This window comes from Neodiprion virginianus, chromosome 2 (genome assembly GCF_021901495.1).
Source record: "Neodiprion virginianus isolate iyNeoVirg1 chromosome 2, iyNeoVirg1.1, whole genome shotgun sequence".
NCBI classification, from domain to species: domain Eukaryota; kingdom Metazoa; phylum Arthropoda; class Insecta; order Hymenoptera; family Diprionidae; genus Neodiprion; species Neodiprion virginianus.
Genome location: NC_060878.1, coordinates 3957282 through 3980801, shown reverse-complemented (window position 1 = coordinate 3980801; position 23520 = coordinate 3957282). Strand labels below are relative to the sequence as shown.

The following is a 23520-nucleotide window of genomic DNA, read 5'->3' as shown; positions in this document are numbered from 1 at the left end:
TCTGTCAATGTTCGCAGAAGAAACAGCAATGGATGGACGAGAACAAAATGTTCCTCATGAATCATCCGATTTACAGGTGAGTTGAAGAATATCTCGGATCCTTGCTCCAGTTTCTACCAAATAATTTTTCACCTCCACTACACCTCGCTTTCCTTTCAATCGTGCAAATCGTTTAAATTTTTTTTTCAGGATATTTTACGTATCTCACGATAGTCACGATTTGAAAATATTCAGCTACATTGCCCGGGATGGAAACAGCAACTCTTTCAAATGCAACGTCTTCAAGTCGAGCAAAAAGGTGAGCGAAATATATTCTTCCGTTCGTACGTATGCAATATTATATTATCACAAAATCGCGAGAAACAGTGAATTACGAAAAAGTGAACGATCGATCGATCGGCGATCATCTGCAGTTTTGCAAAAATTTTCAACGACTTCAAACGACGTTATCCGGACAAGAAAAATGATTTCGCGTCCTTTAATATTCCCCGCGTTACGGTTAAGCGAATTTTTCCACATCTGATCCGCGGCAGACGAATTTCAATTTACATACGACGTTACCCGGACGTACGTAAAGAAACTTAAAAAAAATAAATAAAAAAAAAGAAAGAAAACAGCAACCAGCTACGTTATTCTTTTACCCGGACACACGGCGGTGAATATTTTCGCCTGCACGTCGCTGATCGTAAAATTATTTGATATTTAAAAACTTGAGCGACGCAAGACGGAGTAATTGCGTGTCAATTAATTAATACATCGTTAAATTACACACGAGCAATTCGCAAAGTACAATAATATGCAATTATACGCATTTATTGGAAAGTACAACGACTTGAGACGAACGTCGGCTTTCTATCGTACGAATAAATTCGCAAAACTAACGTATAACGCGACATATTTCTATGATATACAACGGTTATAAATAACGACGTGTATTTCCGTCATACTCGTGAGATTAGCGTGGATACACGCACGAAGTATACATCTATCTGTACGCATATAGGTGTATTTTACGTTGAAACGACGAGTCTCGTTGCATTGCAGCGCCTATTTACGCGCCGGATTAGTGACGTAGTTTAACACGTGCAGCTGCAGCAGAAAATGCAACCTTGCCAAAATAAAGTGAAAAAATACAAGTAAAACGCTCCCCTCGTCACGTTCCGCAGCGTCGGACGAACTTTGAGGGATTATTTTACCGTTTGTACAAATATACCTGCGCTGAGAGAAATTTCATTTTTTTACAGCGAATAGAAAAATTTAGTGAAACAGGTATCGTTGAAAAAAAAGTTTGTATTAAACGTATAAATAATATAAAAGTAAAATTTTTATTTTACCAACGACTATTTTTTTTATTTTTTATTTTTTTTTTCTCACTCCTTTTCCACGCCGTAAATCAAACGACTGTAGCTGCGAAACGGAGTTTGAACAAAACATTTCCCGTGTATGTAACACGATGCATAATCTGGTATATTGTAACAACATTAACATCGCGTGGGTGTAATTTCTCCAGCATGAATGTGAAAACGAAGTGGGTACGTTATTTGTACATGTTTTATAGGCTTGAATTTATACTCTATGGGCTGTAATAGATTATATTATCGGTATATATCAACAGTTATATAAACACGTGCCAAGTCTATAAGATGAGTAAATATTCACTCACGCAAATCGATAAATATATCGGCAGTTAATAACAATGTTATATCGACTTGGCAAAATTTTTTGCAAATCGCTTTATGTTTTATCCAACAACTGTGTAATATCTTAACCGTTTGAGTTGCACATTATCGCGCTGAGTCAATTTTTATAACAAGGTAGTATCGTATGAGTTTTGAGGTCGTTGATTATGAATCCGAAATCAGATTTCAAAAATTCAAAATGGCGGATCCAATATGGCGGACGAAAATTTCAAATTTCATCGAATATGGTCAATAAGCTCTATGCAGGGATTTTCGGTCTCGCTGATTGGATTCGCCGTACTGAATTTTCAAAATCTGATTTCAAATTCGTAATCAGCGACCCCAAAAACTCCTGGACAGAATTTTTTCCCCGGGTTCGATCGAGTTAGAAATTTTCGTCCGTCATATTGGATCTGCCATCTTGAGTTTTGAACACCGGATTTCAGGTTCGCAATCAGTGATCCCAAAAGCTTACAATTTATGTAAAATATGTATACCTGTAGAAGAATAACACCAACTTTATCGAAAACGAATCGTTCCTTTAATTTTCAAAGAAACATGTTTTCAAAGTTCTTTAAATCTACAAAAATAGAATATAAAATACGGCGTGAGAATACTTGCCAACATGACGCAAAGGGTTAAATCATACATCCGAACGGGTGCTTGATAATACAAGAAAATATTGATATTACGGACAAATGTCGATTCGTATAACTTAAATACCCTAGATTGAAACAAAATTTGTGTATACACATTTTTCATCGTTCGTTTCGCGAATCATTCTGACTTCCGACTGCGTGAAATTTTTCTGTTACGCGTGTAAAGTATAAACAATATGTTTGAGAAAAATTTCCGCATCCAAAGTTGTAAGGCAAGAATATCGCGGAAGAAAAAATAATCATAAAGTTTATTATACTCAAGTTAGTCTGATACATATATATACATATATATCACAGAACCGGAAGAGGATTGTGTAATATATATATATATAAAAAAAAAATAAAAATATTGATTATCCGGACGATTCGTACAATGTATTATACACACGACGTGCAATAAAATCGGGAATGAATCCCATCACTCGCTGTTATAGACTCTCCGTGGTCCATTAGAACGACGATCACGGCTTCCGCAAAATAAAAAAAAAAAAATAAAAAATGATGTTCGCAGGCAGATATTATATCGGCCAGAAACGAGAGGCTGATCCCAGTTTCAGTGTAAATAAATTCTGACGAACTACGAAACAAGAGGCTTGGTTACCGCGGTGGCGGAGGGCCGAGTATAGTTATTAAAATAGATCGTATAGTCTGGCGGAATGGATGCGGGAGAGAGAGAAAAAGAGAAAGAGAGAGAGAGAGAGAGAGAGAAACGGGCGGTTTAGTTTTTCGACGATCCGAGAAGAAGAAGAAGAAGAAGGGGAGGCGCGGGGAGTATCGTTGGAAAATTTGTCGAAACGATATACGTTCTGCGGCTCTGCTGCATGGCAGCTCCTAAGGAGATCAGCCAGATATTCATATAAGAAGGAGAACAGAGGCGAGCTGTCGAGTCGCGGCTCGGACTCAGTTGCGATTCGCCGATCCGTCCACCGAGCAACGCGGGCTCCGCTAAAGATCCCCGAATTCGCAATTTTGCAATTTTGCAATTTTGAAAATTTCGCAGTAAAAGTAATCTGTACAGTGTCTCGTCGTCAAACACGGAGGATAATAATTGTACCTATATTTTAACAAAGGTTTCCCCACCCACGTTCACTTTAGTGTTCTGACAGAGACGGATCGTGAATTTTGAAAAAAATTTCGCAAGTGCGGTTCGTTTTTGTCAAAATTTTTTTCTTTTTCGTACCCGAAAATTGTCTTCTGTCACATGCACGAATAATGTTTTTTTTTTGTTTTTTTTTTCCTTCATATCGTTGTACAATTGCACCGATAATAATTTACAACCGGTGACGATGAGTTACAATTTGTTTATTTGCCCGAAAAAGGTGAAAGTTTAATTTACACGCATGCGGTTTTCTGTTAATAATGCAGTGGGTATCGCTTAGATACTACATGTACGTTATATGCTAGAAAAAATTCTGCGGCGTGTGTAATGTAGGTATAAGATGTGTCGATTGATTGATCGACGACGACGACGATGATGACGATGATGATGATGATGACGATGATGATGATGATGATGCGTGATTTTGATCGGATTCTTAACTCGCCAGGAGTATCGCGCTTCTTGTCAAAACAACATCCGCCAGTATATACAACCTGTACCAACGCTAAAAACACCACCGCCACCGCTTATCTTCGACATAATTATCATTATTGTTAATATTGTTGTTAACATTATACCGTATACGAGTGTTTTCCGGTTGTACAGTGAAAGAGACACTCCGAGAGTTCGTACCTATCTCGATTCTACGTACAATAAACAATCATGTACATTACGCAACGATACGTTCTGTACGTGGCGAGTAATGACAGGCGGTTAAAACGTGCGTATAATTAAAGTGCCGAATTTGAATCGTACAACATGCGTGAGGAAGAGTCGTAGTTTCAAATTAAACATCGTTCTGTACAACAGAAAGTGGAAAAATTGGGATAGGAAATTTGTTTACCGGACGACAATTTTCGCGCTTTTATAATCGACGCTTCGAATTTCGGGGGTGGGATAATAAAGCGGTTAAAAACGATGCTGAAGGGATACGGTAATAAGGCGAGCACGGCCTCGGGTGCTGGGGATTTACCCTCGCCGGGAAGCGCGAGTTCCGGTGGCAGTCCGAGCCCCGGAAGTCCTGGATACGAGACGGTTAGACCGCGGAAGAAATTATCCTTCAAGGAGCCAGAGATATTTGGATATTGTATGAAACTGAGAAAGCACGGATTCAGACCGAAATCCGTACGGCAGTTCAGCGTTGACGAACAACCGTTCGAGGAGGAAAACGACGACGTCGAAGAGCTCGAGGTGAATTATTTATCCAGGCGACATGATCGATCGCCGATCGACGATTATCATTTTTATCATTTTCACGTTACGGTAATAAATTCGCGTTATCTCGTCGATCTCGCCTCACGGAAAATTCGAGTCGTTTAAAGTGCAGTTTTCTTTTTTTTTTTTTTTTTTTTTCTCTTTCGGAAGAAGAATAATAATTTTCTTCTTTTCTCGACAGCTCTGCATCTGTCTTTCTTCTCCGTCGACGTTTTTTTTTTTTTTTTTTTTTTTACTGTAAATACTTTCCGTTCTTATACTTTTAACGATACAGGGATTGTCGAATTTATTTTTAGGAGCACTTGCATAAACCGCGTGTGTACATCATTGCGTGTGTATATTAAACCCGTGTATTATACACGATCAGGCTTAAACGCGTTAGTCGTTGTGTGTTTTTCTTTTTCTTCTTCTTCTTCTTCTTCTTCTTCTTTCTCTCTCTCTCTCTCTCTCTCTCCTTCTCACTTTCTTTTCATCCCTACAAACACGAGTTGGCAAATTTGAGTTTATTTTTAATCGAGACAAACATTCGACATTCTGCCCAAAGAACTAACAAGTATAAATAAAGCTAAGAATAAGCGATTCATTTATAATACCTATGTTTATCCGATCGCGATGTTAAAAAGTTATTCCAGAATGTTGAATAATTACAATTCTTTATAAATCATCGTAGACGAAAATATAGTAAATTTGTAATTCGAACGAGGAAACAAGAAAGAAAGAAAAAAAACTGAAACAAAAATTCGACATCGCGTTTCAGTTTTTTTTTTTTTTTTAAATTCTCCGTCCGTTGCAACATTTGCCTGCAGAAAAGAAAACCCGCGATAATAAGAAAAAAACAAAGAAAAAAAAGGCCCGTTAAAGTATTCCGAATTCGTTATATTTCCGGAGTAAATAACGCAGGTTAACACCGTTTTAAATTCCGAATTAAACTTCAGAGCCAGGCGATGAGGGTGGTCAGAACTGTCGGTCAGGCTTTCGAGGTTTGCCACAAACTCAGTCTCAACTCGGCCCCGGAGGATCGTGACAGGGGAAGGGATCCTCTTCACCAGGACGACGATTACGATCAGGATCAGGACGAAACAGCGAGCGATCGACCGCCGCCGACTCCTCCGCCGCTTCACAAAGGTAAGTCGTCCTTTCCCGGATAAAAATACCATTATTAACCCTTTCGGTCACAGAAGCCACCATAGTGCCATCCTTTGTTTTTTTCTTACATTTTATATTCTAAGCGAAATCCTGAATTTTTATTTCCATTTTCAGGTGGAAAAAAAAATATATATGTATATATATATTTAAACTTTGAGACGATTAGGATTTTTCGTGAAACCGCAATTGTTTACAATTTTTTACAAATAATTATATGGAAATAGAATGTAATAAATGTGTGTAGGAATGTATACTAAAAACGCTTGGAATTCATTGGTCGCGAGCACGGCCATTAGATTTACAAAATTCAATGCTTGGGGGTAGTTTTCACCCCCCATGGGGGTGCGTATAGATAGTATCGGACTTTGCGCCTATTCTCGGCCTAAAATCGTACCGTCTCAAAATAAATATCCATATATATCTCCTTCAGGAAGACTGTCTAAAACAACGTTGATAATTAACCCCGTTTTCGCCGCATTTTTGGGGTTAATTTTAGTGTTATTAAATTTTTCACATTAGACTCGCGTTCAGCGTCGAAAACAAAACACACAAGAAACGTATAATCGCACTTCCGGGCTCAAAAAAAAAAAAAAAAACCTCAATTGCGTGACTGAAAGGGTTAAACTGACACATAATTAAACCTTGTTATAATTCCACCGGGCAGAACAAAGTCCCGACAAGAATCGTGGCACGTGGATTCGTTTAGCAAGTGGGTAAATCATCGGGAAATTTTTATCGCACACCATAATCCCTGCGCCCTCGTAATTTTCGTGACGAGCATAAAACTGCAGAAGGAAACGGGGGAAGGCTTTAAGGGTTGGTTAAATTTGAGCCGACGACTCGCGAGGCTGAAAAGCCGAGCGGATCTTTTAGTCCCTTTAAACTCTGACTCGACCTTGCTCCCTTGGCTTCCGATCAGACTTTGAAGGGGTCGGAAGCTCAGGGATCAGAGATTATCGAGGTCACGTTAACCCCGATAAGCTTTAAGAGGATGCGATGCGGTAGGTTTCCCTAAAAAGTCTGACGTTCTGCGCGGATTCGCATCCGATCAGCGGGGATGTCATTTTTTTTTTTTTTTTTCATTATTTCTGGTTTTTTTTTTTTTCTTTCATCAAACGTGTAGCATAAACGCGTGCAGACTGATTTCGCGAAGAAATCGAGTTCAAAGAGTTGACTAGTTGTATACATAGTTTACATAGAATTAAATCAATCGCTCTTGTAGAATATTGAAAGAAAATAATAATAATAATAATAATAATAATAACAACAACAATAATGATAATAATAATAATGAAATACACGAAGAGACGCGATGAAACTTTTCCCTCACTCTCTCTCTCTCTCTCTCTCGTTCTTATAAAATATCTTTTCTAAATCTATCGCACGCCTTCAATCTGATACAGATCGATTTGGACTCGGATTACACGCTTGAAGAAGAAAAAAAAACTAAAGAAAAAAAAAAAACTAAAAAAAAAAAATAAAAACAACGATTCAATTTCCACTAAAAGAAACTAGCGAAAAGAGGAATCGTTTCACGTATTTATATATGTGTATATAAACGCGCGCGTGGCACTCGGAAGCAATCAGCTGCCTAGATAGGGAGGGACGCGGAAATGAGTTCCGCCCTTCGAAATAGGGGGCAATTCAATAGAGTCGGTATAGCTGTATGTATACACCTGTATATATATATATATATATATGTGTGTGTGTATATCGTATATATCGTGGTCCATCTCGAGGCACATAATCGGATTGTCATCTCGTCTGCGAGTTGAAAATAGACCGGCGCATGCATTATGATATGCAGCGTCACGATTGATCTCGTCTTGTGTCGGGAAATACGCATGCGAATATGTATTATACGTTGTTGTTGTTGTTGTTATTACAAATTTTGTATACACATGTACGTATGATATTATATTACATAATTGCCGTGGGATTTCAAAGCCTTCGGTAGAGACGCGTAAGCGGTGTAAAAAAGACGCGTGATATCCTAAAGTTCAAACGGGAGAGGCTGCTAAAATCCAATAGATCTTAGCGACCGGCTGCCGCGCCGGGTTTACGTTGAGCTATTATAGACTGTCGACAACGGCTTTTTGTGTAGCTTGAATATTTTTATATTTAAACCGGTTGAACGTGGTCGCAATTCGTGTAAATTACATCAGTTATTTACTTATAGTATATATGCGTATATATATATATATATACATACTTTTTGAAGAAAATTTGATAGATTAACATTTATGTATAATACATATACCGGGACAATCTCTTGAAACTTGAAAATCGACCGCGCATGCGTCAAACAATTCAATCTCATTGGTTGGCAAAATCTTCCCGCAACGATATTCTTGTCCGCAATGCAGGCGGGCCAACCTACGCACAATGTGTACGCTTGAATTTTCAAAGAGCATAAGCATTAAATTCCGACCGTTCTTTGAAGAAGCAACTTTCCGATCCGATAAAAAATGCTTCCCAAACCTTTCCGAGTCACTGCCTCAATTATTCGAGATTCTAACCTCGGAAATTCGTATCAACCACATCGCCGGTAGAAAGAGTTTGACAGCTGAAACTCGTGTTGGCCAGCCTGCACGAACAGCCGATAAAATTCGCGCATGCGCGATTGATTTTCAAGTTTCAAAAGATTGTCCCGGTATGTGTATCAAGGATCTGAAAAATCTAGAGAAAATGCGAAATGAACGTTTTCTTTTCTTTTCTTTTATTTTCTTTTTGATCTGTTTTCGTACATGTGGTGTAGTAAACGACGGAGATGATTCGCGTTGGAGGAAATTTATAGCCAGTCTTTTTAATCAATCTCAAGTTTAGACTAGCTATATTACATGATATAACTATGTTAATCCCATGGTTTTCGCCAAAATTTCGCAATGCGTACCTTTACATCAGTGATAATCGAGATAAACGAGGGAACATAATTGTCCCGGGGTTTAATCCGCGACCTACCATAAATCATGCAGTCGTCCCAAAACCGTGTTAATGACGGTAGAGAATTTTCGGTGCTCGTCTGATAACTAATAACCGCCTTAACGCCGGGCTATCCGTGAATTAAACCCTGCATACCTGCGAAGTGGGTGTAATTGTTACAACGACGAAGCTTCCACTATTCGCGTATCTAAAAGGGGTATGAATTTGGTATAACAAGCTCATCGTGAAAGCGTAAGACGGAGTTAACAAGTTCCCCGAAAATATAGAGAAATATTTACTGGTTTTGATCGGATGCAGGCACTTGTAACAGAGCTTTATTTAATGGGTCGAAAAGTAGCTGATTTTTTCGACAGTTTTTCGTTTAAAAATATGAAGATTTCATAAAAAAAAAACAAAGCTTTCACAGATATTGTGTCCAAATTTGAGATGGATAGCTTGAAAACTCTTCCTTTGAGTGTTTACATCGTTTTGAAAAATCACGTTTCGAGAAAACCGTTAGAAAAAAATGTAAAAAAATTGAAATAAACGTTTAGGAATTTATTTTCTGTACCGCGTGAGTGCTTTGATTTGAGAAAAAAAAATTGGACTGTTTACCGTGTTTTAACTATTGAGAAAAAAATTGGGAAAATCAGCTATTTTTCGACTTTTTACACTAGCATGATCCCTTCAACAGTAACTTGCACCACATTCTCTTTTGTAACCATTTCACTCTAATGTTCTGGTGACTACGTAATATATTGAATAATGAAATTTCTCTCAGTATTGCTGGTAATTTTAATCCGGTTATTTCAGAAATTTCGTTACTCGCCCCGCCGATAGACGCCGAGGATTCTGCGCCCGATATCACAACCTCTTGCCTGTCGAGATCCCAGGATGCACCCGTCGTCACAGCTTCAACAACACCCGTCAGACAATCGCCGTCGGCAAGTTGACTAAAACTATGTTTCATTGTGCACTTACACCGAGTGTTAATCGCTAACGAATTATTGCTCAGTGTCAAGTAATACAAAAATCTAGGAAAGAAACGCAGAAAATTGATCAAATCATTATTTTTTCACCGAAGCTGAGTATGCGAAAAGCGTTCACAGTTTTATAGCAATCAATATTTTGGAATTTTAACGTAAAGTTGAAAAACATTTGTCAATCAATGTAACAATTAAGTTTCAAGTTTGTAACGTAAACGTGACGATGAATTTCGATCTACACGATCGTTTGATATTCAGTAATGCTTGATAAATGAAGAAATGATCACGTTGTACAAAAGTGAACGATTTTAAAAGTCGGTCTAAAGTCAATATATGTAAACATGAACCTCGTGAGTATAAAAAATTTTGGGTAATCACATTTTCGTCCGATTAATCGCTAGATAATTTGCGCAACAAGACTTGTCCGAAACTCGGTTACCCGGTAACTCCGCTTCACGAATTAAAAATGAAAACCTGGTGTCCTTCCTCAGCAAGCGACGATGGTATCCGATTGCGGGTTGCTTGTCGGAGGAGAGCTGACCGCCTTGAAGCACGAGATCCAACTCCTCAGGGAGCGTCTGGAGCAGCAGAGCCAGCAAACACGAGCGGCGGTTTCCCACGCCCGACTCCTTCAGGATCAGCTAGCAGCCGAAACGGCAGCTCGAGTGGAAGCCCAGGTAAAGATCCGAGCTTATAAAAAGCGCAGTCGGTATTGTAGGTGTTGATTTATCGACCGCGGGTAATGAATTCGAGTAATCGGCTCGCTCCTCGCAGACGCGGACGCACCAGCTCCTCGTTCAGAACAAGGAACTCCTCGAGCACATCGGCGCCCTGGTTGGACACCTTCGGGAGCAGGAACGCGGGGGTGGCCACGGGACTGCCGGGCCCCAAGCGGTCCCCGGGGCCCCGATGTCGGCGACGACGACCGTCCCTGACCTCTCGACCCTCGGCCAGGTAACGCTCTACCCATTTCCATGACACCCGTCTGCCTGACTCTGTCTGTCTGCCTGCCTGTCTGCCTGCCTGCCTGCCTGCCCATGTCGGAGTTGCGTTTTACATCCACCGATAATAATTCATTCATTAATCAACCCCAATAATTAATATTACATGTGTAACATGACGTAGTGATAGTTTTGTTGTACGCATTTTTATACTTTTATATCATACTAATTGTAAGTACTATTACTGCTACCAGTACAGTACGTCTAAGCATACTGTACAGGTATGCGTACCATACGAGTAACTATAATAGTAATAATAGTAATAATAATAATAATAATAATTAAAAATTTTTGTACCGATTTTTAATCTGTGTTTTCATTGTTCATCGATAACCGTTCTGCTCCTCATTTTTACGCGATTTAGTTTTTTCGTCAAAGAGACGAAACCATCTTTGTCGGTATATTCATCGTCATTCAGGATATGAAGAAGGGTTTCAAAGAGAAAGAAATTTTTTTTAATTTAACAAACTCGCATGGCATCTTTTGTGTAAAGCGTTTCGTGGAGCTACGTTATTTCCGTTATTATTCCTGGCTATTATTCTCGCTGCTAACGACTTGCCGGTATATGTATAGATATTATATATTTACAAGTTCCATTTCAGCTGCTCGAACTTTGTTCTAACAAACTCTGGAGAGCGAGCAAGGTGAACTTTTATCGCGGGAAAAGAAAAGGAAAAAAGCTCGAGGCCCTGATTTCTCAGACAGTACTTTTTTTTTATTCTCCGCTTTCTTCTTTGCTTTTCTCCGATAAAGAAAGACACTTGTGCGACGCCGTATACTTGACGAAGAGTTCGACGGTTTTCTTTAGGTAAACTGTAAGTTTTTATAAACGACGACCCGAGAAGACTGTTAACAAAAGCGCTCCCGTGAAGTTGGAAAGATATTGGAATTTTAAATTTCCAGGTAGAATTGAGGCCACAGTGCTCAATCTTATACATAAATATACCTCAACCCACTCTCGACGTTTCTAGAATAACGTTTTTGCAAGAATAAGAACCCACGAACTTCAGCCAACAAGTGTGCAACGGATTTTTAAGGACCGGGAATTGAAACGTTCCGCGAAAAGAAATTAGTGACAAGAAAAGAAAGGGTTCCAGCGGAAAATAGAAGGCAACGAATCGCTGGAATGGTGTAGTTGCGTAGTGTCGGAACTTGTTACGATTTCCATTGCTGTTGTTTCGCTTGAATGTTACTCCTCTCTCTTCTAACGCTCCAAGTAATTGATAATGCATACCCATGTAATCGTTCCTACGTGATGTTGAAACACTAAATTGCTGATCCGCAACAATAATACTGAGTGGCAGTGTGTTCGTCTCTTACTCGGCAGGTCTTCTCCAGGGATTTTGGATTCTGTGCAACCAACAGATGCTAGGTAACGCCAAATATCTTTTAATGAAGTTTTTATAGTAGAAAAATTAAGAGCAATGGTTCCCATAGTTGTGACTGAAATCACCAGAATTAAATCCACGCGCGGAATTGAGGCGAATATTGAACCCCGTATTTTGTCAAGCAGTCTCATCGAGCCGGGGCTCCAAGTTCACCCTGGGAGTTGGACCCACCTTCGTTCGCTTTCTACTCTTACCCAACGGAGGCAATTTACTCACCAAACGCGACCGCCGTTCTCGGTAGCCAGGGGTTCAACTCCTCCAACGAACAGCTCCACTTCCAAACACAGCTCCTCGAACGCCTCCACAACATTAGTCCCTATCAACCTCAGCCACAACGATCGCCCTACGCTACGCCTTCACCTTATCCCATGGGAACCGGTCTTCTTCTACCGCCAAACAACACGAGACAGACGGTGAGTTACTATACCTAAAGAACAAAAAGAAAATGAAAAAATGTTAACTCAGCAACCAGAAAATGTAGTTTCGAAAATTAAAATTATACACTAAAAGATGCTTACAATTGTTGGTAACATCTGTTCTCGTGACGCCGAAAATATTTGAACCATTACTGTAACCATGATCATTTTTTAATAAAATCTTCCGTCAACCGTGACAATGCATGCAATTTCTCTGCAAAAAACGATTCAACCTCATAAGTAAATAAGCAATGATAATTCTGGATACAGGTTCCGTTACCGACACTCAGCCAAGACACTAACCTTTTTTCAGAATATTCGAGGATGGGAAATATCCCGCTCTATCTGACTTTGTCGATCATCGGATCATTCCGAGGACTTTTACCTGAAGACGGTTCAAACTATGTTAAGACGGAGCAAATTGTCAGTAAGGTACAGCCTCGAAGTGATCCCCGATTATCGGTAAAATTAACCGGAATAGGGATGTCCCCCAGCCTGAAACACTCTAAAAGGTTTGTGTCTTGGCTAAGTGTCGGTAACGGAATCTGCATCGAGAACTCTCATTGCGTATTTACTCCCGTATCGTAACGTTTTTTCAGAGCTCAACACAGGTGTCCCCAAACTCGACATCGCTGAGGGTCTCGCAGGCGAACAGCTTCTCACCGTCTCCAGTGATGCTGCACAGGGGTGAAAACTACGCGTCGTCGAGTTTGGAGAGCAACATCGAAGACCAGCAGCAGCAGGCCGCGGCGTTCATCAAGCCACTTCCCCACGGTTTACAGCCACAATCTGAGCTGCGTCTCGACTCTCAGCGGCTAAGAATTCCCCCAACGGACTCGCAGGAGCCTCCACCAATAATCCTGGATCCTCCACCGCCCGGGAGACGTTCGATATCGAAGAGCAACGGGCGTGGAAACGGCCTCGTGAGGATCACCGAAGGTGTGAAAACCGGGACTGAGGTGCAGGCGAAAAACGAACAACTCGAATCAGCCGCCGGAAAGCCTCACGAGGGTCAAAAACACCTGGTGCATTTTTTGCGGACACCCGGACCGCCGCCCTCCAGGACTACAAGCGCCAAACTTCCGTCTCGCAGCGAGCCGATGAGTCAGGTGCAAAGGTCAGCCTGGGCTCGACACACGACTAAATAATAAGGACCACTAACAATAAGCTCACAGGGTGGCGTTTCAGCCGAAAAAACGTTGTTCCGCGATTTTTTCGACCGTCTGAAACTCACGGAGAAGACACAGCAATAAAGAAAAACGTATTATGCACATAATTTTGAAATTCGAATCCTTCAGTCATTCTGAGTGTTACTAACTTCACTCTCGAACAGGGTTCAAATATATTTTGCGGATCAGGCTATTACAGTTACGTGCGAGTGATAATCCGGTTAAATAGACCCGGATCATGGGTCAATAGCGAATATGCGTTTACACACCGCACGTAAAGATTTTCCGAAGCTTGTCCGTAAGCTTCTACTTTTACACGGAAAAACTGTAAAGCGATCATATCATAATCTAGAAAATTTAGCGTGTACATATTATATCATAGTATAGGATATATAAATCGAAAGACATATATTTTTCGTTTCAATTCATCCGCAACTTTATATATTATACCTATATATATATATATATATATATATATATATATATATATATATAACCTGCACACAATACGCACTCTATAAAATAAATATTCTTATATCCCGCGCGAATCATAGATCAGATGCAATAAATTGAGCAGCCTTGGTAATCGTATGAGGCGGCGAAATCACATATCAAAAATTGAAGAATCAACTCATCCATCCGTACGATGCACGTGCGTAAATCGACAAACTATCCCCCGGGACAGCAGAGCGGACGATTTATCGTCTAGATCTAATCGTTACGAAGTTAATAAATCACCGTTACAACTCCCCGAGGATTTTCCATCATGGTTGGAAGAATTCCCCGATGGGTAGTTTATGCGTTGTCAGCCGCAGAGCTTTTGTACCTTTACGTATTACAGGATATGTTTCAGGGATTTCTGTCGCAGCTAACGGCTGCACGAAATTTACTGATGTTTGGGGAAAGTTTGTTTCAACCGGCAGCTAATTTCAGGGTTCAATGGATCAAATCTTCGCGAGGTCTTGATCCAGAGTTTTTTAGATTAAGGTGTAAATAAAAATATAGTATGTCGTCTCGACAATGATCGTAACGATCATAGGTGCAATAATCGGTCGTAAATACTATATAAAATTTTAGTAAGAAGCAATGGAAGAAGAATAGTAAAGCAGGACCCAACTAATCGCAGTTGTTGTACACCCTTCATATCTTAAAGCGCGATTCATGCAAAAAAAAAACTGATATAACTGAACAGCGTGCGATAAAAAAAGAAAAATGTGGATTGATGCATGAAAAATTGTTGATTTGACAATATAACATATAAATACGATGTGCGAAATAATGATTATCGTTATTGAAAAATAAAACAGTGTAGTATCACTCAGGCTTATCATTACTATTATATATATATATATATGTAATAAAACACACATCCACAACAATATGGAATCTACAATACACAACATAATAAATGTAAATGTATAATATTTTGAATATCAGTATGATAAATAAAGAGAAGAAAAGAAAGTTTACCCCAAAGCATGTTGCATCCTGATGTGTGAAAAGTAATCTTTGTGAATTCATTACTTCATCAGACGCTCGTGCGTATGCTGATTTTCATTCCGCCATTAGCCCGTCTAGACAACCCGACCGTTTGATTACGGCAATTTTATTATACACGTATGGGCAGCGTTTGATTCACAACTGACATATTTGCGAACACATTAGGGTGGCTTTTTAGAGGCACAAAGCAACGGGCCGGATGTGACATGAGGCCTGCAGGCGTGGCAGCTGGTTTCGCGTGTCTCGCCCCCGCATGTAACACATGAGGCGGATAATGTTCACACCGTCAGACGGAATGCTGCATAACGGGGCATGAGGAGGAATCGACGCGTACATACACAGCCAACGCATACGCGTGTGTTTATCACCTGCGAAAAGCTGTGAGGTGGCGAAGGCACCCCGCAGGCTATTAATCCTGATTATTAACGCGTTAATAGATCGTGTACAGGCGGCGGAAGAGGGAGAAAATGTCCATCAACGATGATAACGGCAACAGTCGACGGTCGGACATTGAGCTACTGAACACTAACCGAACTTGCTTCCTACCGGTAAAATTACCCCGCACATTACGGAGCAGCAATTTCTTTCTCCGCGAAAATCAACCGTTGTCGTCTCGTCCTTTTTCTCACACCCTCTGAAATTCACCCCGATTAGGCGAAAAATCGCACCGATTATCCGATCGTTGTTATACAAATAATCGACCGGAAGGATCGTATCACGTTCAAGGATACATCGAGAATTTTTCGACGTCAGCGTCTCTAGAGGATATCCTCACGATGCAGGCTCAATCGGAGAAAAACATTAACAACGAACAGGATTCCAGGGAAAATTCTTCCGGAGATCCTTCACCGCAGAAAGGATCTTCCATTACCGATCGCGCGAGGAGTCGCGGAAGGCGTAAGGAACCCCCGGGAATCCTTCGCCTCGACAGCACATCGCGTTCGCCACGATACAACATCGCCGCTCCTCTTCTTGCGCCACAGGTTGGTAATCTGCTCGTTCTCTTTGTCGTGTATTTCTGTGCAAGTTTCAAAATTTTTCAAAATTTCAAAAATGATCAAAAGTAAAAACTACGCGAATGAAGCCTTACAGACGTTTTCAAACTCGTTTCAATTTTTCGATTATCCCCAATTTAAGAGAATTTCATAGAAACGAGAGGCAAATAACAATTTTGTTGGTAATACCGTCCGGTTTTCGTTTGGTTCAGATTTGATTTTTGAACAAGGTCAAAAGCTTCTGTTGTAGGAACAGAGGATATTTAAACCGCGTTGTTTGCGAATATCAAGAGAAATCTTGCATTTTATTGATAACTCTGACAATGAATAATAAGCGCATAACTGAACCTACATTCTTTCTATTAGTCGGTCATAACTCATACCGATCTCTTTGATCGAAAAAATTAGAAAAGCTTTTACGGTGTGCTATATACACATAAGGAATGAGTGAGGAAATTCAGGTTCGAATAACTCATCGGAATGAGTTAATGTTATTCTTGGTATAATTTGTGATAATGATGGGGGAAAAAACTCGTTATAATACGGAGCTGAAGTGTATATTAATGGGCAGACGTTTGAGGGTGAGGGAAGGAATGTCTTTTTCATACATCCATTAATTAAGCTCATCATATTAGGTGTGCGTGTATATATGTATACCTATACACGGAGATTCGATTACTCATCATTCCGGGCACAGGCGCGGCCAAAGTACCAGGCAGCTAACCGTCAAAGGATAATTCCCAGGGCCGCGTGGGGAGTATTCCAAGTAAAGCTCTGATTGTGAGTCGAATTGTAACCCTGGCCGGTTCGGAGGGATTGGAGGGCGAAAAGGAGTGTATAAGAGTGATTAGCTGAAAGTGAGGGTGGTTCGCGTGACTCCGGAGGGCCTTATGCATGCCAGCCTGCCGACTGACTGTCTGTCCGTCTGCTCGAGGGGAAGAACTAGATGATGGCAGGTCGGGCCGAAAGAGGGGACGTTAAGGCGCGGCGCTTCGCACGCGAACTTCGAGTGTTTTCATCCCCTGGTTTTCACCCTTCTAACGCCGCCCCCGAACCCCCGCCTCCCGCTTGTTGACACCGCCAAACAGCGGCTCTCACATCGGGCGAACCACTCCAAGTCAATACCGATCGCATCCTCGTCCCATCGAGAAAAGAAGGCTCGCGATCACCGATCAATTAACGCCGATCCGAGAGTGCTTAGGAAACTCGTTAAGGACCAGCGAAACAATGAGGTGAAACAAAACCGAAAGAACGGGAAGGGAAAAAAGTACAAAAAAGTAAGCGACTGATTAAGCGATGGAGGAGAAAATTTGAAGTTTCTTTTTAACCACAGACTGGGCTTCGACTCTCTAAAAAGTTCTCCTTTACGGCGAGACGGTTGACAGACTGAACTTCGATTAGTCTTCGTTACGGTTTTTAATTAACCGTGTTAATATCGCCGCTTTCGCCGACTGTTTGCTTCGTTAAGAAACGAGCATTGTCTGCACCCTTTGAGACCTTTTACATCATTTCCTTTGAACGTAGGTGCTAATTGACACGTTGTTACCGAGGAGAACGGTGACGAACGTCGTTGTCTGAGAAACCGGGATTTCGAGAACGAAAAAAACTCGGGGATGGTTCAAGTTGGGATCCTCTGCATCGGCGATAGCAGATATTAGTCTTAACTTACAGCCCGAGTGTAGAGGCGTGAATGTGTTGGGTAGGAAGAGGAGGGCGAAGGGGAAGTCAGGCCAGAGGGCTGCTTTACACCACGATGGAACAAGTGGCAGTCAGTCGGTATCGATACAACTTCAATGGCGACTTAGGTCGCTGGTACCAAGAATTTTTCAAACATTTCGCAAATTCTTTCACGCCTCCTGGTTCCGTCGTGTCATCACAGTTTTCGCGAATGAGACAGTCACACACGACCTGCCGCTGTACGAGGTCCGATAAAACCAGTAAACGGCAACAAGAGAATGTGTTTCGCCGATTATCATCACTTGCTCAAACCCGCCGAATGAATTTAATGCGATTGCGATTATTCGGCCGTCGAGACGACTTGCCAAATTGGTGATCATTGACATCGTGAAGTTACCACCGATAGTTTATCACCTTTCGCTTTGTGCCAGGTGGTTCCGTCCTCTCCGCAACCCTCCGTAGATCGGCTTTCCGTAACATTCGCCATCACCGACGAACCGAGCAACCCCGCTTCTCGAGAAGTCGTTTTCAGGGACCAGAAGTCTCAGCTGGAATTCATCATCGAGCCTCTACCTTCTCTGGTGAACAACAGGGAAGTTGAAATGCGCCGCGTACCCGCAGTCGCAGGTCAGTTCACATGTGAGACTGGTCTCAATCGCTATTCTGGAATATTTCCTTTTCCTCTTCGTGGTGTGGAAAATTAATCAAGCCTGTTGTCGCGTTTCTTGTAACAGTTTTATAAATTTACTTCCAAGCCATTGCAGACTGCACGGAGGAAATCGGGGAAGAAGACGACTACTCGGCATCAGCCAGCGCGATTATCCAACGCCGAGCATCTCTGCGACGTCCCAGTAGGCGAAAGAGACGATCATCGTCGCCGTTCAACGCGGAAGCCGAGGGTGGAGTGAGGCGTCGGTCTTCCGCGTTCACGACCAGCTCTGGAGAGTAAGATTATTTTCCCCCTGGAGAACCAATTGTGCCCTTTTCCATTCGCTCATCGACGATTCTTCTATAAAGATTTGTGACAATCAGGTAGTATTTTTGCTAAGTTGAAACTTGAGGGTTGAGAAAAGTGTCTTAAAATCGCAGAACGGCCATCTCCGTCGATGAGGGTGGTACGCAGGAACAGATATTCGAGAATCTCAAACTGCACAAGGAGGTCTTGAGCGGGGTCAAGCAACAGCCTTGGCCACTCAGACGCAAAATAAAGCTGGTGCAGCAGGCCAAGTCCTACGTGAGGCGACACGAAGGCGTTCTTCAGGAAAGGCTGGCGCAGAACCGAAGTACCCGCGACGTGATTGCCCGGGCTTCAATCCTGTTCAACAAGGTTTATTTCTCACGTTCCTAGAAAACCAGGGCAAAACAATTACGGAGTCAAGCGGCGGCGAGTGCATTTACAACAAAATTTTTCAGTACTGGCAATATTTTCGTCGAGAATTCGTGAACCTTCAGACATGGCTGATACCGTGGGAGCTGCGCATCAAAGAAATAGAATCCCACTTTGGATCAGCCGTTGCTTCGTACTTTATATTTCTTCGTTGGCTCTTCTGGATCAATCTGGTCATCGCGGCAACGTTAGCAGCGTTTGTAGCTGTGCCGCAGGTGATTTGTTGGCGTCGCTGGGAATTCTTTCAATGATTTCTGTCTTGTTTACATAATTCATTCCAGATGGTAACTGCCGATAAGGAACACGATGGCGAAAGGAAAATGCTCGACGAGGAAATTGAGGACTCCAAAAACTTGCTTACCCTGTGGGAATTCGAGGGCGTGTTGAAGTACTCTGCCTTTTTTTACGGCTGGTACACAAACCGGAACTCCGGAAGTAGTTATAATATTCCTCTGGCCTACTTCCTGGTCAATCTGGTCGTCTACATTTACAGCTTCGTCGCGATACTTCGAAAGTATGGATTAATCACTCCCTCGCAACTGGTATTCAGTTTTCAATGATCGTTGCATTCCCACAGGATGGCGGAAAATTCCCGAATGAGCAAGCTCTCCGAGAAGGAAGACGAGTGTGGTTTCACGTGGAAGCTTTTCACCGGGTGGGATTTCATGATTGGGAATCCAGAGACCGCGCACAACCGAATCGCCAGTATAGTCCTTGGCTTCAAAGAGGCGCTCCTGGAAGAGGCCGAGAAGCAGAAGGTTGAACGGAAGTCAGTGTCTTCTGTAAAAGCGATTGACGTTGAATCACATATCCTATTCTCTTCTCTCATCTGGTTTTCGCACATCTTATGCTCTTCTCTCACTTTATTTTCCAGTTGGAAAACCGTGATCGTAAGAACTTTCGTCAATCTTGCCGTGGCCTTCTTACTCGCGTTGTCTGCCTGGGCAGTGGTTCTAGTTGTGGCGCGTTCCGAGGAGCCGGAGGCAGAATCAAGCTGGTGGAGACAGAATGAAATCACGGTTGTAATAGCACTGATATCATTCGTATTTCCAATGTTTTTCGAAATACTTGGCATCTTCGAGAATTACCATCCCCGAAAACAGCTTCGCTTCCAACTTGCACGGTGAGACTCGATGTTCTTGATCAATACTTCAATCATTGCTCGTAAATACTGTATAATCTTGTTATTCAAGAAATATTCTGTCGTCTTTGACTAAATCGATTTATCTAATCTCAGCGCTTCGTCAACAGGATAATGGTGCTGAATCTACTCAATTTATACTCTCTAATATTCGCCCTATTCGGAAAGATAAACAGCATGGTGGGTAGTCCATTCGGTTTGATGAAAAGCCCTTCGGTTTACGCACGCGATATCTGTAAGTGGATTAACAATTTCCGCTTTATATTTCAGACCAAACAGCTCACAGCCCTGCGACATAACGTGACCAAAACCTTGACGGATCCGAGGAACTCTACAAGTCGACGATGCTGTCGAGTATTCTGCACAAACTTCACGATGCCTGTGACTACAGCTGCCTCTTTAAGTCTCGGCCTCTTAACAACTATAACATCTCAAAACACGACCGCTGGGTTAATTACTAGCGATGGAACCCCCATGGTTGCCCAAGCCTTGACGAATAACGTTAGTCCGCTGACAAATGACATCAGTCTGACAGTCCCGGAATCGATAACTACATCGAGTACCCCGACGACGACAGATTATTACGACTACTCCGATTACGAAACCAACGACACGGACTTTGTAGAAAATGATGAGGTAGGAACCGAGCTCAACTCGACGGAAGAAGAACCGCCGGTCACGGTTACGATAGACAACAACGAAGTAAACACTTCAACTTCAACGAATCAAGAATCCATTGACGAAATACTAAATTTCACTGACTCATCGACAACGGACTCAACGTCAGCTACTTATTCAAGCTCTACGGTAGACCAGAATTTCACCGGCATTTTGGTCGACTTTACTGGAACCACAACGTCGAGTACTACCAACAGTTTACCTTCCACCGAAACTTCCCCTGTCTCTACTACTAGTAATGTAATCGACAGGAAATGTACCGTTGACGAGATGACTGTAGATCATTTGGGAAGCGACAAACCGACACATAAGGAAACCAAAGATTGCTGGTATCAGTGCTGCGAACCAGAGAAAAAAGCAGAAGAAACAGGTGAAGGAGAATCGAGACCATTTCAATGTATGAATTCTCCACAATCTTAAGAGTATAGGAAAAAAATTCTTCGTTATTATATGTCTCCAGATTCACCTGTACCAAATACAACACAGATGGATATTAATGAGCGCAAAAAGCTGCGCCGTTTGTGTTGGGAAACGATGTTCGGTCAGGAACTGACTAAGCTAACGGTCATGGATTTGGTAGGTGTAATCAGTGAATTCGTTCAGCACGCGAGAAATCTGACGCGAGGTTATCTAGTCGTTAAACTGAGCTGAGCCCAGGTTGTTATCCAGTATTTCACCCCTCCGAATATTACCGATACGGGCTGAATTCGTTAATTGAAAGAAACGCGTGCGAGTTAACTGGAGGGTGGAAAGCACTTGGTTGATTAATTATCGATTTTTCACAGCTACATGCTCCTCGATCATTTACAGGTACTCACCGTACTATCCACCCTGGGTATGGACTTTTTTCGGGCAGTTTTCGTACGGCACATGAACAACATATGGTGCTGGGACCTCGAAAAGCAGTTCCCGCAATACGGCGACTTTAAAATAGCCGAAAATATTTTACACCTTGTTAACAACCAGGGAATGGTGTGGATGGGGATGTTCTTCAGCCCAGGATTACCGACCCTAAACGTAATCAAGATCGGAATATTGATGTACCTCCGGTCCTGGGCGGTCCTGACCTGCAACGTGCCACACGAAATCGTCTTCAGAGCTTCGAGGTGAATCTCTCAACGATCCATCTGGCAACCGTTGCAAATTGCAATTTTTCATTGATGCGACCGTTCGATCTCTTTCAGATCCAACAACTTTTATCTGGCTCTACTCCTGACGATGCTTTTCCTATGCGTCTTACCAGTAGGCTATGCAGTCGTTCGGGTTGAACCGTCCTGGCACTGCGGACCATTCTCTGACCAGCCGATAATGTACAGCTTGATCACAAATAGTCTCAAGTCGGCATTACCCAAAGATTTTGCCATGTAAGTAGCAATAGATAAATTTATATGCGCGACTTTGACGAGCTTGGATTTCACCACGTTTTTATAGAATCCTGGACTATATAGCATCACCGGGAATTGTCATTCCGTTGATAGTGCTCATGGCGTTGATCATATACTACATGGTCTCCTTGACGGGATCTCTGCGGGAGGCAAACAACGATTTGAAGGTATGCGGAGAAGATTTTGTAAACGAAATAATATTCTACACAATGCGGATAACGGCGTTATCATTTTGTTCACAGATTCAGCTACGTCAAGAACGCACCGAGGAAAGACGAAAAATGTTTCAAATTGTGGAGAAGAGGCAAGAAATTCAGGATGCCCCGTTTGTTAGGTGGAAAAAAATTCTTCCAGTCCTACCGACGAACAAGACGGCAGGGGTCGTTGTGATCGAAGAGGGTTTGTTGTCTGTCGAAGACACTTGACGAATCCTATTTCAATACACATTAAAGAACTTATTGGATCTTTCCCGTTCAGGAACTGCTGCAAATGTCACCCTACAACGTAAAGAATTAAGAAAACAATCCGCAGCCTCCGAAGCTGGGGAAGCGACTGACGTTGAACAGGACTCATTGCCGCACGATCCTGGTATGGTGATGCCAGAAGTAGTCGTCGACGTCGATCCGAACAACAAAAAACACGTCAAACAGATTAAAAACCGGTAAATTTTGTTAGCATTTATTCTCCTTCAACTTTCGTCAACTAATATCGCCACACGAATACAGGAGTTGTTCGAGTGGCTCGGTGAGGGAAGGAGATTCCATGGGGTCACAGGGTAGCGATTATGGGGTGATACCGAAAATTCGTATCAGCGGAACCGGGAGCGCGACAGAAATTGAACATCACTCAAGTCCTGGTAGAACTTCCGCCACTTCTGTAGAGTCTCAGAGCCGAGCAGGTCCTTCGAAAACTTCGTCTTCTGAAGCGAAGCCTGAAGCGGAATGAGGAGTTTTTCAAGGTACAATTAATTCGACCAACAACTTTCCATAGAAGGGTAAAATGAGTTCGATCCTATTCGAACGCTTGAATATTTAGAATGTGTTTAGGAATACCCAACTACAGTAGGTAAAGCCGAGC

The 23520-nt window shown here is 42.0% G+C and overlaps 3 protein-coding genes across 7 annotated transcripts in view; 2 read left to right on the top strand and 1 right to left on the bottom strand.

The window, feature by feature from the left end:
• The window catches only part of LOC124297266 (diphosphomevalonate decarboxylase), a 33688-nt gene extending 21240 nt beyond the window's left edge, over positions 1–12448 (bottom strand). Inside the window, exons 1-2 of the mRNA XM_046748113.1 lie at positions 12312–12448; positions 11942–12057 (exon numbers count right to left, since the gene is read on the bottom strand). Of these exons, the coding sequence (XP_046604069.1) occupies positions 11942–11945 (4 nt within the window). The 5' untranslated portion in view covers positions 11946–12057; positions 12312–12448. The remainder of the gene's footprint in view (positions 1–11941; positions 12058–12311) is intronic.
• LOC124297263 (carboxyl-terminal PDZ ligand of neuronal nitric oxide synthase protein-like) overlaps positions 1–15156 on the top strand; it is a 30812-nt gene extending 15656 nt beyond the window's left edge. For 3 of the 5 annotated variants that reach the window (XM_046748105.1, XM_046748102.1, XM_046748103.1), the window contains 8 exons: positions 18–76; positions 190–298; positions 5588–5777; positions 9534–9664; positions 10198–10383; positions 10481–10660; positions 12221–12508; positions 13111–15156. In XM_046748105.1, coding sequence (XP_046604061.1) covers positions 18–76; positions 190–298; positions 5588–5777; positions 9534–9664; positions 10198–10383; positions 10481–10660; positions 12221–12508; positions 13111–13659 — 1692 coding nt within the window. In that variant the 3' untranslated portion in view covers positions 13660–15156. Of the gene's footprint in view, positions 1–17; positions 77–189; positions 299–3216; positions 4629–5587; positions 5778–9533; positions 9665–10197; positions 10384–10480; positions 10661–12220; positions 12509–13110 lie in introns of those variants that run through there. The other 2 variants (XM_046748104.1, XM_046748106.1) reach the window with 2 other exon arrangements.
• On the top strand, positions 15156–23398 carry LOC124297260 (transmembrane channel-like protein). Its single transcript, XM_046748094.1, has 17 exons — positions 15156–16163; positions 18284–18479; positions 18617–18797; positions 18942–19179; positions 19266–19454; positions 19521–19753; positions 19817–20008; positions 20114–20362; positions 20491–20560; positions 20651–21428; positions 21519–21634; positions 21869–22164; positions 22243–22422; positions 22490–22610; positions 22686–22842; positions 22921–23104; positions 23169–23398. The coding sequence occupies exons 1-17, from the start codon at positions 15957–15959 to the stop codon at positions 23386–23388; spliced, it is 3807 nt and encodes a 1268-aa protein (XP_046604050.1). The 5' UTR covers positions 15156–15956; the 3' UTR covers positions 23389–23398.
• The last annotated feature ends 122 nt before the right edge of the window (positions 23399–23520 follow it).

What these genes read in the sequence shown, in the direction of transcription:
- LOC124297260 (XM_046748094.1), top strand. Translation starts at nt 15,957, where the DNA reads ATGCAGGCTCAATCGGAGAAAAACATTAACAACGAACAGGATTCCAGG. An exon ending in CGTTTGTAGCTGTGCCGCAG is followed by an intron (nt 19,455 to 19,520) that starts GTGATTTGTTGG and finishes AATTCATTCCAG; the next exon opens with ATGGTAACTGCCGATAAGGA. An exon ending in TTCGTCGCGATACTTCGAAA is followed by an intron (nt 19,754 to 19,816) that starts GTATGGATTAAT and finishes GCATTCCCACAG; the next exon opens with GATGGCGGAAAATTCCCGAA.